General features: G+C 41.1%; 1 protein-coding gene across 1 annotated transcript in view; it reads right to left on the minus strand.

The window, feature by feature from the left end:
* Positions 1–2,850: 2,850 nt before the first annotated feature.
* Positions 2,851–13,198, minus strand: part of MYO5A (myosin VA (heavy chain 12, myoxin)) — a gene marked incomplete at its 5' end in the record, with an annotated part of 36,688 nt that continues 26,340 nt past the window's right edge. Inside the window, 8 exons of the mRNA XM_010181785.1 lie at positions 2,851–4,253; positions 5,102–5,182; positions 6,442–6,616; positions 7,422–7,704; positions 9,251–9,401; positions 10,022–10,111; positions 10,443–10,597; positions 10,896–11,042. Coding sequence (XP_010180087.1) covers positions 4,101–4,253; positions 5,102–5,182; positions 6,442–6,616; positions 7,422–7,704; positions 9,251–9,401; positions 10,022–10,111; positions 10,443–10,597; positions 10,896–11,042 — 1,235 coding nt within the window. The remainder of the gene's footprint in view (positions 4,254–5,101; positions 5,183–6,441; positions 6,617–7,421; positions 7,705–9,250; positions 9,402–10,021; positions 10,112–10,442; positions 10,598–10,895; positions 11,043–13,198) is intronic.

Genomic DNA, 13,198 nt, shown 5'->3' on the forward strand with positions numbered 1-13,198 from the left:
CCTGGCCCGGATCCTGGACCTGTCCCACCCGGGCACGGCCCTTCCCCGCGGAGGAGGAAGGCGGTTCCCTGCCGTAGGCACAGCTGGGGCGGTCAGCTCGCCTCAGTGACCCGCAGCACCCGGTGAAAGCATTCCGACGTGTGTGGGGCTTTTTATGGGCACAGCTTGCAGGCTAGCTCCTGCGGTTATTCGTGGAAAGGAGCAGTAGTCCCAATTATGTACAGGTACAGGCCTTAAAATGATCCTGGCAGAGCTGGGATCTTGGATACACCTTTAGAGATGAGGAATTATGGCCACTCAGGCTGCCCGAGCCATTCCTGACCGAGGAGGGAAAAACAACAGAAACGTTAATCACATCTGTACGACTCCATGAAGGAGTTCCTTTAACTAACTGAGAATAAGATAAACAACTCGGAATGCATTTCGTAAGCTTAAGGCATTAATAGGTATTATATTTAAATATCGTTTCCGAGAATGATGATTTGAATAAACATAGTACTAGGTTTTGGCAGGTAGATCTATGCCCAGGGGCCCACTAGCCCTGCCTGCCTGCCTGGCACCAAAGAGCTTTCATGGCACAGAAGTTTTAGCAAAGCATAGATCTTAACTTATTTTAGTAGCAGTTAATATTTGGTGACAAAATATCCTAACAGAACTGGGTTATGTCGAATAAGATCTTTTCAAATGTACACAGCAGTTTCTGGCACACTGTAGGGAGCTGGGTGTGTAAATCCTCAGGATTTAACCAGCTCCCTTGGCAGTCAGTGCCATGAAGGCATAGAAAACCCATGTGATGGTCTGGGGACTATGCCAGCACACAGCTTATGAACAACCAAGCAAGCGAGCAAACAAAAAATTCAAGGCAAATCTTACAGTTGTATTTTTATTTGGACATTTTCCAGTGATAGCTATTAGGCTACAGGTTTTTTTTTTGATGCATACATTTACTAAGTACAACATCAGACACCACAACAGATCAGAGCTCAGGTCATTCTGACAACATTTGGGTTTTCATCTATGTACTGTAGTGGCATTGAGTGAAAACCTGTGTTTAAAGGCTTTTATTTATCACATGAAGTATCAGCATCTTAAAAAACCCAAGTGTTTACTCATAGTTTTTGTATGGATTTGAAATGTGTTCAGTTTAAATCACAAATTACGCAGACCTTCAAATTGCAAATGCTGGTGTTTCCAAGTTGGGAACAAATGTTATTGGGTATCTATCCACTTTCAACACTGAAGTTGAGCCTATTTTTTGTTTTCCTATGATAGATAGAATAGATTAATTGCATTTAACGGACTGAAGCACTTTCATGTTCCATCCCAGATTGAAGTCCGAGAAGCAATTTTTTTGAAATTTGGATAGAAGACTGTGTCCTAAACATCAGAATAAAATGATCACTGGAATAAAAATACACCAAACTGAATGAGGTAATTATTGTGCAAAATCTCTAGAATAACTGTATATCATTCTAACGGGTCATTGACAAGTATTTTTCCAGCATCTGATAAAATCCATCATAGTAATAGATAATAAATTAAAATATAAAAGATATGTCCACATTAAAAGAGCATAACAATGATTCAAAGGAAAAAAAATAATGAGCCGTTAAAATAATTTTGCATTATATCCCATGGTTAAAGAGATTTTAGTCCTAAGGTGAAAGATATACACGGACACTAAAATTTTACTTCTGAAAAGTGCATGTAAAATACTGCCATGTAAAATATTAGATGGATTGCCAATTACACATCTATGCCAACTTAAAAATATTTTCCTTTAAAACGTGTCAAGCAGCATATACTTTCAATGTGATATAAAAGTAATACCAGTCAAACCACTGAGTTTGAGGATAATACCTATAAATTACTAAACACTACTTTTTTTGGAAGGAAACAAGATACGATAAGGCTTTTTACAGGTAAACAAACTTGAAAAAGAAACAAAAATACATTGAGGCTTACACTTTAATACACTAATGCTTAAGTAGTGGATACATTTCCTGATCTACAGTATGAAGATACTGTAATGCTAATGGTTTGTTTTTCGATAGGAGATAAAATACTTGTAGGTCAGCATGTTCCCACCTATTTTCTTTCCTAACCCCGTTACTGGATGTGGAGGCTTTCCCGTTACATTCTCACAAGTACAGTACCCCTCAACAGTCTGAAAACTACGTTATACCTGATCTGGTGCCACTTCACAGTAGCCGTAGTTTCAGAAATCAAGTAACATTTGGAAAAAAAAAAAGAGTGTTTGGTAAACCATGCACAGGAAAACAATCTAAATCCTTAACAAAGATCATTCAGAACATTTATGCAATGCAGTATTAGGTTCTGGGAAGTACTGGCATGATCCATCAAACGTAACATGGGGCGCACACATCTGGAAAGAAGACAACATGAGCATCTTAAAATGATACTGACAAAGTGTCGGTTGTCTTTACTACCAAATTTACCAACCATACAAGCAGCATGTTTGCCTCTCACGTAAAACATAACTGAAACGGTTCAGTCTGCTTAACAGCAATTTTGTTTTACTGTGAGTTTGCAGGCAAACAGATTAGTACCAAATAGTCTAATAGTGTACCTCTAGATTATTTCTCCATATTTTAAAAGAAAACGTTAATGCTAAGTTGCTAATTATTATCATACATAAAAATATTGCACAATGCAACTGAGTAATGTGTGTGGCTTTTTTTTTTCCACATGTATATTTGAGCCATACATCACAAACTACCTGTTTTAAAGTTCAGAACTGGAACCTTACGCAAGGCTTCTGCGCTTACGTTGCACATTGTGAAATGTGAATTCTGTACAGCTGATCCAAGGCGTGTGAGAAAGAAAAATCTTTCCAGTAGGATGTGCAATATCCAAAATAACTCGGTTTCTCATTATGCACTCTGGATCTGCAACCATTAAATCAGCATGAATCATAGTCAAATGACAGCATCAGAGTCAAAAACTACTTAATGCTCTTGCTAGTCAACCTTTCGAAAAATGAGAGCCTTGGGCCACTGCAGAAATGTTCTGTGAAAGGTTTTTCCTCTCAGATTCCAGTATGAAAGAACACTTCTTTAAGCGGCAACAAACCAGAAGAGATTACTCTCAAAGTACGCACTGTCATCTCTGGGGTCTGCAAGCAAAGGACATCATTAGACAGACTACAAAACCTAAACAAACACTAAAATCATTACTGACTTCTGATCATTTGCTTCAAGATTCTGTATTTTTAGCTAACTACTTTGAAAAACAACTAAACATGTAATTTCCAGTGTGCTACTTGTGCTTAGTTACCATTCTCCTCTACAGGTGTTATTTGATGCCATTTGCAAAAATCCAGTTAAAATAACAGACTGCATCAGACTGTAAATAAGGTTGACAACAAAAAATGACGTATTTTATTTTTAGTGCTTAGTATGATACTGTCATACATTTAAAAGAACACAATATGCAGCAGCAATTTAGTATGCTCGGTAAACCACAGTACTAACAAATGAACACCTAAGTTATAGCATATAGTGAGCTATAAGACTTATCACTAGGATTTATGTCAAACTGACATAAATAAGGAAGTGGTTTAAGAAATAATTTGAGATATTGCCAGTTTGTGTTTCTCCACTCCAGTTTTTACAAATTAAGTGTAACAGGCTCCCCAGTGACTGTGTGTTCTACTACAAAATGCCTTACTTTCAAGTCTGCCATATTCAGGACTGTCACTGTCCCTGTTGGTCCCTGCCTAGGAGAAGATTACATACGGAGTTTAATTTACACTATTTAAATATGTCACTAAAGATCTAAAAATGTCTCTAGACAGCTGAAGACACAATTCTGTCCAAGCCCGATTTCCACATTCTGGACACGTGTGAATCAGTGATGTCTTCGTAAACGCAACCACTGACCACAAACGCACATCTTTCTATCAGCCTTCAACCTGTGGTGCTGTTACGTCGTTTTCCAGCTACTTTTACTACAGATCTGGGCATAAATAGACTGCTTGTTCAGAAAATGTGTTTTCAGTGGCTCACTATGTTTTAACGGGTAAAGATACCAGGCAACTGATTCTCCATCTAACACTGATGGGAGGTACATCCTTGGGATCAGACACGTGCTATGAAGCCCAGGCCCAAGCTGGCTGGGATCTGAATGGTTTCTAATGCCAGAGAGGATGGATTAAATGGAAAAGTAACAGGGAAGATGTGTTTAGCATCCATGAGCAACTGAGGAGAGTCCTTCCTGTCTCGCAGACGCATCTGCAAAGATAAGAAAGCGATTAGATTAGCATTTAGCCACTTCATTGATAACTACCCCTTTGCAAGGTGATTGCGTTTCATCTGTGCCTATAGACAGATACACATGTGGACAGACACACACTCTATGCTAATTAAAATTAAACTACATTAAACTGTAGTTACTGTTGTTATTTTCAGTTCTCCATATCTGAAGATACTCAGATTCTCCGCAAAAGAAAGAATTTGCCCACTATCCGGTAACTCCATCTCTTCAGTAATTGGAACTATAGTTTTACCTTCTCAATCTCCCGTATCCTGCTAGTAATGTACTCTGATTTCTAACTGCTCAGAAATATCACCTTTAAGTCTTGTATTTTGCTCTACCAGCTGCTTTTCTCTGGAGTTTTCAAAACAATTTTCATCTATATATATATATAAAACTAAAAGGGCTAAATGAATAACTCTGGAACGAAGAGAGGTCTCAGTTGTCAGAGCAGTTGGAACTTCTCATGCAGACACAGGTCTGACTAAAGTAAATTTGCATATATAATGTTACCACTTAAGAAGTTGGCGTACGAGTGTGTTTACATCCACAAAGATGTATAAGCACAACAACCTCTCACCTTCCAAAAATCTCACCCATACTGACAGGGAAACCAACATTTTCATGCAAGTCTGGAGGCAGTAAATTGTGATTGCTTAAAATGCTAAGGCTGACATCACCTTTTCAGCATAGTTTAAAAGAGAGAACCAAATAGCCTGGTTTACATCAGGTTCCTGAGTGTATTTCAGGACAGAAGCTATTCTGGTTCATCAGAGGGTTTCTTAGCAATAGTCAAATGATTTTTGATGAAAAGATAAAGCCATACCTGTATTGTACGTATAAATGACACCAAGACTCTCTCTTCAAACTCATTAACTGGAGTATACAAATTCAGAACTTTTACAATCTGCGAAGAAGAACAACCAGTCTGAGGTTCATTGCACTGATAAATCAACAGACACATCCATGGTTACTAACAATATAATATTTAAATTAGCTATTTTGAGAAAGAAAAGTCTTTACAAGTCTTCGTTATTTTTTGCTTCACTGATTCCTACAGAATTCCATCACCTCCTTAATGCTACGTTATACGACTGCCTCCTTCAGACCATGTGTTCTTTGGAGGTAGAAACTCTGAATTCCTACGTGTGTGGAAAATACCAAATGATGGAAAAATCAGATGCTAAGTAACTGGTTGTGTTCCTACACCCCCTGGAAATGTGCTGTGTTTCTCATCTTAATTTTGACCCTGCTGTTTTTCAAGAGAACGAGCTCTTTCTCTAAAAGTAGGGCTAAAACCACTAAAAGAAAGAACTGCATCACAAAGATTTTAAATAATAATATAGGTTAAACTTGTAAAACTTATTAAAAATTCTGGCTTTTTTACATGAATCTCTTCTTAAAAAATCACACCACCTTTTAACAAAGTCAAAACACTTGAAGCACGTGGAATCCTGACTTCTTATTTCAATACAAAACTAACACATTCTCCAGCAATGTGAATTACTAAACCAAAACAGCCGTATCAGTGCAACTGCCAGTGCCGACACCACTGTGAAAGAAGTGGAGAAATGTCTTCCTTTTCCAGAGAAGAACGTTCTCTAACCCTCAAAGATGCTTGGATCCACTTATCCCTGTACAAGCTCTATGCAAATGTAGCATAGTTAAAAAACCGTGCAACTTCTCTGTACAAATTCTAAGCTTTCATAAGAAGAATTCTTCAGCTTTTTATTGAGATAGGCTTGGTTCAGCCTTCTGAGGTTGATGGGTACAGTAACTTAACACTTTGGTTTGCAGACCCTTAACTGCAAGCTAACCCTGATGAAAGAAAGAGCATTTCCTAGGCAGAGCTGTCTGGAGTACAGAGATGTCTTTGAGAGGAGAGTTTCTCTAAGGATTTTCACAAGCTGCGAGGCCATGTATAGTACTGCACACTGCCCAACCTACTGAGCTTCCTCTCATTTGTTCAAAACTTATCTTGAACGTGACACCTCAAAGAGTTCTGATTCTTTTTGTACTCCTCCACCTTAATCTGTTGTACCAACGCAAAACCAAGTGAGAAATCATCAATCCACATGCAACAGCAGTGCAGGTGAGCATAGCAAACACCAGCAAAGCAGACAAGTGCTCAAAAGTGACAGCAGAACAGCTAATGAGCCTGCTTACCTGTGCAGTAGTCAGTGCATTGCACATTGAACAAATGGCTTCCGCATCTTCATCCGTTTTCTTTTTCACTTGCAACAACTGTGCAGCCTGGATGAGGGGTTCCAGTGTTTCTTTAGCCCCGCTGTTCATCAAATTTTTGTCACGCAGCCATTCCTCCAGCTGACTCACATTGTATCTGTACGAAGAGGTAAGGATATAAAGACTTTAGTGTTTGGTAATGACTGAATCCCAAGCATGTGCCATTTCCCTTTCCCAGTGTTTCTTCTTTGTCCTTGCGTGTTTTCCTTCACGCTTGTCATTTCTTGTAATTTTGTCTTCATCCTGTTTCATGCTGACGAAGGCAGGAAATTGTGACTTTCAAAGCAGTTAGAAATGATGGCCAAATACTTCCACTAACGAGCTTTTCCCATCTGTTTATTGCATGAAAGTGATAAGTAGAAGAAAGGCAAATGAGATTTTGTCCACGCGAACGTACAGCGAGACTTTTCAGGGTTACTTGAGGGACTGGAGTGCCTCATGTAAATTTCCAGTAAAATGCACTGGACAACTGATGCCAGATGGAGAATTAGAATAAGACAGACTAGATAAGAATAACTGCAGAATGCAGCCAACTACAGTGTGGATGAACACAGCAGGCATCCACTGCGCCACCAGTGCACCGAAAACGCAGCAGGCATGTTTGCTGTTCTGCTCTAAAAGCCAAGAGAGCAACTACCAACATTTCACCTACACTTCTGATTCCTACTCAATGATGAAACACTTTTGTTTTGCTTCTGCGGCATTTCCTTGAAAGTCAGGTAGGACTTGGCCTATGCTAACAAAGCTCTTTTACACTGAGCCTCATAAAATCAGTTTAACAGCGTCTGCAACTGTTTGCGTGTGGAAAAATAACTCTTCAAAATGTATTCCATCAAAATAATGCTCAGCAGTACCAAGAGTTCGCTGAGATTTCCAGCAGTACGTAACATGAGCTCTCTCACCTTATCTGCATTCCCTTGCTCCACGAGCACATGTCCTTGCGCAGCAGCAGATTATTCAGCGTTATGGCCCCAATGATGTAGAACATCTGCTTGACAACCTGTTTGATCAGCTCCGGGTCCATTCCGTGCTGACACATCACCGAATGGAAAGAGTTCAGCTGCCGAATAATGGAGTCCAAAGTGTAGGTCCCTTCGTCAGCAATGCTGGATGTTCTTTTCCGCAGCCCTGTTGGTTTCACCCCTGAGACACCTTGGATAGTCTCATGCTCCAGCATTCCTGAAACTGCATTTGATTGACAGCATTGTTATAATGACTGAAAACTGCCGACATGCAAGCTGTCCTGGTTTGAGCTAAACAGAACTGATTTTCTATTTAGTGATTTCGCTTTTCAGCTCAGCCTCTTTTAAGTGGCTGAACCTGCTAAAACTAAAGGCATTGTTTTTCCCAGACAGCGCTGCTAGAAGATAAACTCAAGGTCAGTTGTCTCACCATGGGTGCTGTGTCTGTGCCTACGGGGGGAAAGTGGACCCAAAACTGACCTAGGAGGTATTGCATCCTACACACGTCACACTCGGTGTAAAGCCAAGGGATCACGAGGGTCTCGACCCTTCTTCCATCTCGGACCCTTCCTTCTGTCTCAATCCTGCAGAGGCCAAGGCCTGAGCAGAACCCTGTTGGTTCACCTGCCTCTGATCCTGATCCCCGTGTTCCTGCATCAGCTCCCACTGCTGCTGGGTCCACACTGGGACTTCTCCACAGTGCCCTGCTCTGCAGAGCCTCTGGTGACGTATTCATCATTGGAGGGAGCGTGGGGGAAGGATTTTATATTGGTTTTGTATATCTTTGTACATATTTGTATATAGTGCATTATTTTCCTATTTACAATATTATCCTGTAGTATCAGTATTATTGTTTAATTAAATCTGTTAGTTTTATTTTCCAACCCGTAAAGTCTCTCTCCCTTCTTCTCTTTTCTCTTCCCATCTGGGGAGGGGAGAGGGGTTAACAGAGAGAGTCTGGCCAGGATTTAGTGGCCAGCCCAGCCCTAAACCACAACACAAGCATATTGTGTAAGATGGCAAAAGAGTATTTACACAAAAAAGCAGACTGGGCTTTCTGCTAGCCACCCTTTACCATGATTTCCAGCAATCCTGTGTCCTACTAAAATCTAGCCTTGCAGAGTTTTTACAAAGATCCCAGCATGTGTGTGTGAAAGAAAAGTCCAAGTCTAGCTCAGCAAAATACTTTCACCCTCCCATGGCCATATGAGCAGCAGTCAGTAAACTAGGAGCTGTTCCATACTTCTAAATTTTGTGATCGGAAAGCATAGTGAAAATCTGTGGTTGTACTGTCTGACAAGAAAAGTGGAAAGTACTTTTAATGAAAAAAAAATCCCTCTGAATGTGAGCTTCACTACTGCTAGCTATTTCATTGAGAATTGCCGTCCGTAATAACAACCAACCACTTTTCTCTGTATTCATTTTAACAATGAGTTCTCATGTAATTAAAGCCTATTTTTTCCATGGGATATTTCCCAACAGACAGAGCAACAAATATCAGACTTTCCTAACAGCTTCTTCCTGTGAATGCGTGACTTATGACAGGCACAAATAAGGTCTATACAGATTTACTCTGTCATTGCCAGAAGAACCAGCCACAGTTGAATTTTTCCTCTAATCCAACCTGTCCGGGGTAGTTCTTGCCATCTATAAACAAAATACTCCAAGAATTATGAATGAAACTCTAATGGTTAGGAAGAAATACAAGATATACTGTATTACCATCGCCACAGGTTTCCTTTGGTTTAAGGAATTCAACTTTTCCTTACCAATCATTGGTTGCAGAATGTTTTCCAACACTCGGACAAGTTGTTGGTAGATCTGAATAGCCAAGTCACTCAGTACTTGTCTGTATTCAGCTAAATCAAAATTAGTGAGGCAGTGTTCATTCTGACGAGGTGTATTATGCTTCATAAACCCCTGAATTCATAAAATAACAGAAAGGAATGCTTCATTGGAATACGAAAATATGACACAAACCCAGTATCTCTTATTTTTTCATGCAACTGACAATTACTTTCAAAATAAGTCACAGCCCCTCGAAACTTTAATCTGGAACTACTTCTGATTGGGGCCAACGCTAGGATTTGCTTTTCAACTGTTGTTTGTGCAACATCTGCTTCCTGGACTCCAAACTTCAAGTATCTGCCAGCTTTCTGCTAGGTTCAGACCCTTCCCTCCAGTGTCCTAACATAAATTGGTTTGCCATACCATGGTTAAAGGGCTTGATATGGCCTTTTGCATAGGAAGTGCAGCGAATCATTACTAAACAACATAATGGTAGCAGCCAGATTCTTCCAGTTAACCTGAGTTGTCACTTCTGGGAGCACAAGGTCACCCAGCCTCTGGGCCCCCTGCCTGCAATAAAGGGTTCAAATCTTATCTCCCTGTGCTTTCCACTGTCATCATCGCTGTCATCCCAAAATTGCACCTGTTTTAAGAGACTTTACCTAGATTTTGAGTTATTACAATAATTTGTTAGAGCCGTGCTCACAACAGTACTGTAGAGCAAAAGAAACCAGAGCAGGAGCACTGCTTACCTCTTCTCCACTATACTGCTTCAAACAGTGCAGAAATCGGCAGGTATTCGACAGCCAGAAGGACACTGTTTCGAAGTCATCACCTCTTTTCTGAGGATAAAAACAAACATTTCAACACGGACTGGTCGGGGGAATGAAATAATAACATTTTAGATAAACAAACACTTCAAATTCACTGTCTTGTAATGGAAGGTAGCTCTTTTGCCACTAATTCAAAGCATTACACGGATAAAATGCTATCAATGTAATCTGTTGCTTGTTAAGACCGCTTTTTTGCGACTTCAGTGGTAGGAATTTACAGACCAGAAATCCAGAGCCGATCCATTGAAAGCCTCTTCCTCACTCCTCTGACCAATAAAAAAAAAAAGATCAAAAGCTAATTTTAAAGTAATGTTTTCCTAAAGCAGGCAAACCGACCAACCTTCAACACTTTTTTGATGCCGTTGATAGTGGAGGTCAACAAGGAGCGCACTTTCTGGTCGTCATTCAGGTAATCTGCGTGGCGTACGCACATGAACAAAATATATGCAGGGAGTCCTGGGATCAGGTTGACAGCTACTCCACGTGGTTTCAGCTCTTGGGAAGAAACACACACATGGGGTTTTGTTAAGTGTAAAGCCATTGGAAAGTGTTACGTGAGGTAACAGCAACTTCCCCAGTTAATTTATTTATATATGGCCAGTGGAGATTAAGAACAAAACCACAAGGAGTCATTTTCTTGGTAAAATATCACAACAGAAGGAAAAACCCATACTGCCTGCTAAAAACCATGCAAACACATAAATAAGCCATTCATTTCATAATGCAGATTCTGTGTTCTTATTCATTTTTCAGTGTGGGAGCAGAGGAGGCCACAAATAAGAAAGATGCTTACCTAAAATAAGATTCTTGACCAGTTTTTGTTCATCCTCCTTCTTATATTCTAACATCCCTTGGAAGTCCTTTTCTTTCCGTGGAATATTAACTGGACGAATAGGTTCGTCAATGATTTGTCCAGGTGATATGTTCTCCATCTGGCCCACTTCAGAGGGAAAATGAAAAGAAATTATGCAATATTTTCCAGTGAAATCAATGTGTACCACAGGAAACGATGACATTTCTAAGGAAGAACTCCAGCATACACAAGTGAGAAATGTTTTCTCTGGTTCAGGATAACACTTATCAAAGAAACTCCCATTAAACAAAAAGAGAAACCATTGATAAATGTATCTCGGGGTGGCATTCTCCCTTTGAAGAAGAGTGGAAGTGTGTGAATAACATCCGCTAACACAAACTTAGTGCTGATTTCCTGGATTTTATCATATAAAAGCACAAAGGCGAAGTGATCGTCGTTAATCACTTAATCCCAGATTAATACTGCAAGGGTCACTGGAATGGTTCTGCAAAATGCCAGTATTTTTCAGGCTTGATGTTCATTGCCTACTGTGGTAGGTTTACCTCACCCAGCAGCCCAGCACCTACGCTGGCTGCAGCAGAACAGCAGAGAGAGTATTCATAACAAAAGTGAGAGAACTCGTTGGCTGAGATAAGGACAGTTTAATAAGCAAAGGAAAGGTGGGGAGGGGGGAGAAGCAAAGCAAAGGCAATCACTCACAAGGGGACCGATTCCCAGTATCACAGAATGTGAGGAGTTGGCAGGGACCTGGAAAGCTCCCCCAATGCAACCCCTGCCAGAGCAGGATCACCAGAGCAGTCACACAGGAACACGGCCAGGGCTTTGGGGGTCTGCAGAGAAGGAGACTCCACAACCTCTCTGGGCAGCCTGGGCCATGCTCCATAACCCTCACACTCACAAAGTTTGGCCTCATCTTCAGCTTGAACCTCCTGTGCTCCAGCTTGGGACCATTGCCCCTTGTCCTGGCATTGGCCATCCCAGAGCAGAGCCTGGCTCCTTCCTCCTGACACTGCCCTTTCCCAATGGATCCCCAGGAATGAGGGCACCCCTCAGTCTCCTCTGCTCCAAGCTCAAGAGCCCCAGCTCCCTCAGCCGCTCCTCAGCAGGAGATGCTCCACTCCCTCCAGCATCTCTGTGGCCCTGCTGGACTCTTTCAAGCAGTTCCTGTCCTTCTTGAGCTGAGGGCCCAGCACTGAACATAATATTCCAAATGCGGTCTGACCAGGGCAGAGCATTCCCAGCCAGCCTCCAAACAACAGGTACCTTGTGTGCAAAAAGCCCTCCTCTGGCTCCCGAGGTGGTGTGGAATAGGGAATATTCCTTGGGCCAGTCTGGGTCAGCTCTCCCAGCTGTGTGCCCATGTGCCTTCCCACACTCCAGCTTACTGAGGGGGCCGAGTGGGAAAACAGAGAAAACCTTGACACTGTGCAAGCTCCGTTCAGCAATATCCAGAACACCAATGTGTAACCAACACTGGTTCAGCCACAGATCCAAAACACAGCAACGTACAGGCTGCTACGAAGAAAGCTAACTCCATCCCAGCCAGACCTACACCACCTTTCTGAGTTCACCAGGTAATAAACACAGACAAAACTATGGCTTCAGAAACATATTCCCACTGTATCGTATACGACTACTATGGTGATCTTGTCCACAGTACTAATCAAACAATATTGGAAGACTTTTAAAAACCAAACTTGGTTTGAGTAAGCTTTCAAAAGGATGTATGAAATACCGGCCCTGTTGCATACAGCGCCTCACAGTACCCATGCAACACCTATGCTCCAGCTGATGAGGTTGCTGGTTTGTATTTGAAAAGCTGAACTCAGCTTCCTCCCGTGAAAGCTCCGTCCTCTTCTCACAACCCTCCTGGCTGCATGCAATTGCAAACTAGCGCGCATCCTGTAAGTGTGCTACGTGTGTGCCTCTGCCAAATGGGATAGAAAATGCAGAATCCAAACTGGAGCTCAAGGCCAGCTCCCACTGACTAAAGGATCACATACTCCTGTTAATCCAGGTTTAACTTGGTATCGCTGGCTTTTTGTTTCAAATGCTGAAACACTGAATTTCACAGTTTCACTGAACACAGTCACCGATTTCAATAAAAAATAATACTCAATAAAACAACTTATTAGGTAGTAAACTTTTTCTTGGAAAAAGCAGATGAACGTAAAAAGCTTCTGAATGCTTAGGACCAGGATTATCTAAAAACAAATTCATGCTTCAACTTTATAACATTATTAATTGCTTTTATCAATTACAATTAATTATGTAGACGTAAT

This window comes from Mesitornis unicolor, unplaced genomic scaffold, assembly GCF_000695765.1.
Source record: "Mesitornis unicolor isolate BGI_N332 unplaced genomic scaffold, ASM69576v1 scaffold6173, whole genome shotgun sequence".
In the NCBI taxonomy this organism is placed as follows: domain Eukaryota; kingdom Metazoa; phylum Chordata; class Aves; order Mesitornithiformes; family Mesitornithidae; genus Mesitornis; species Mesitornis unicolor.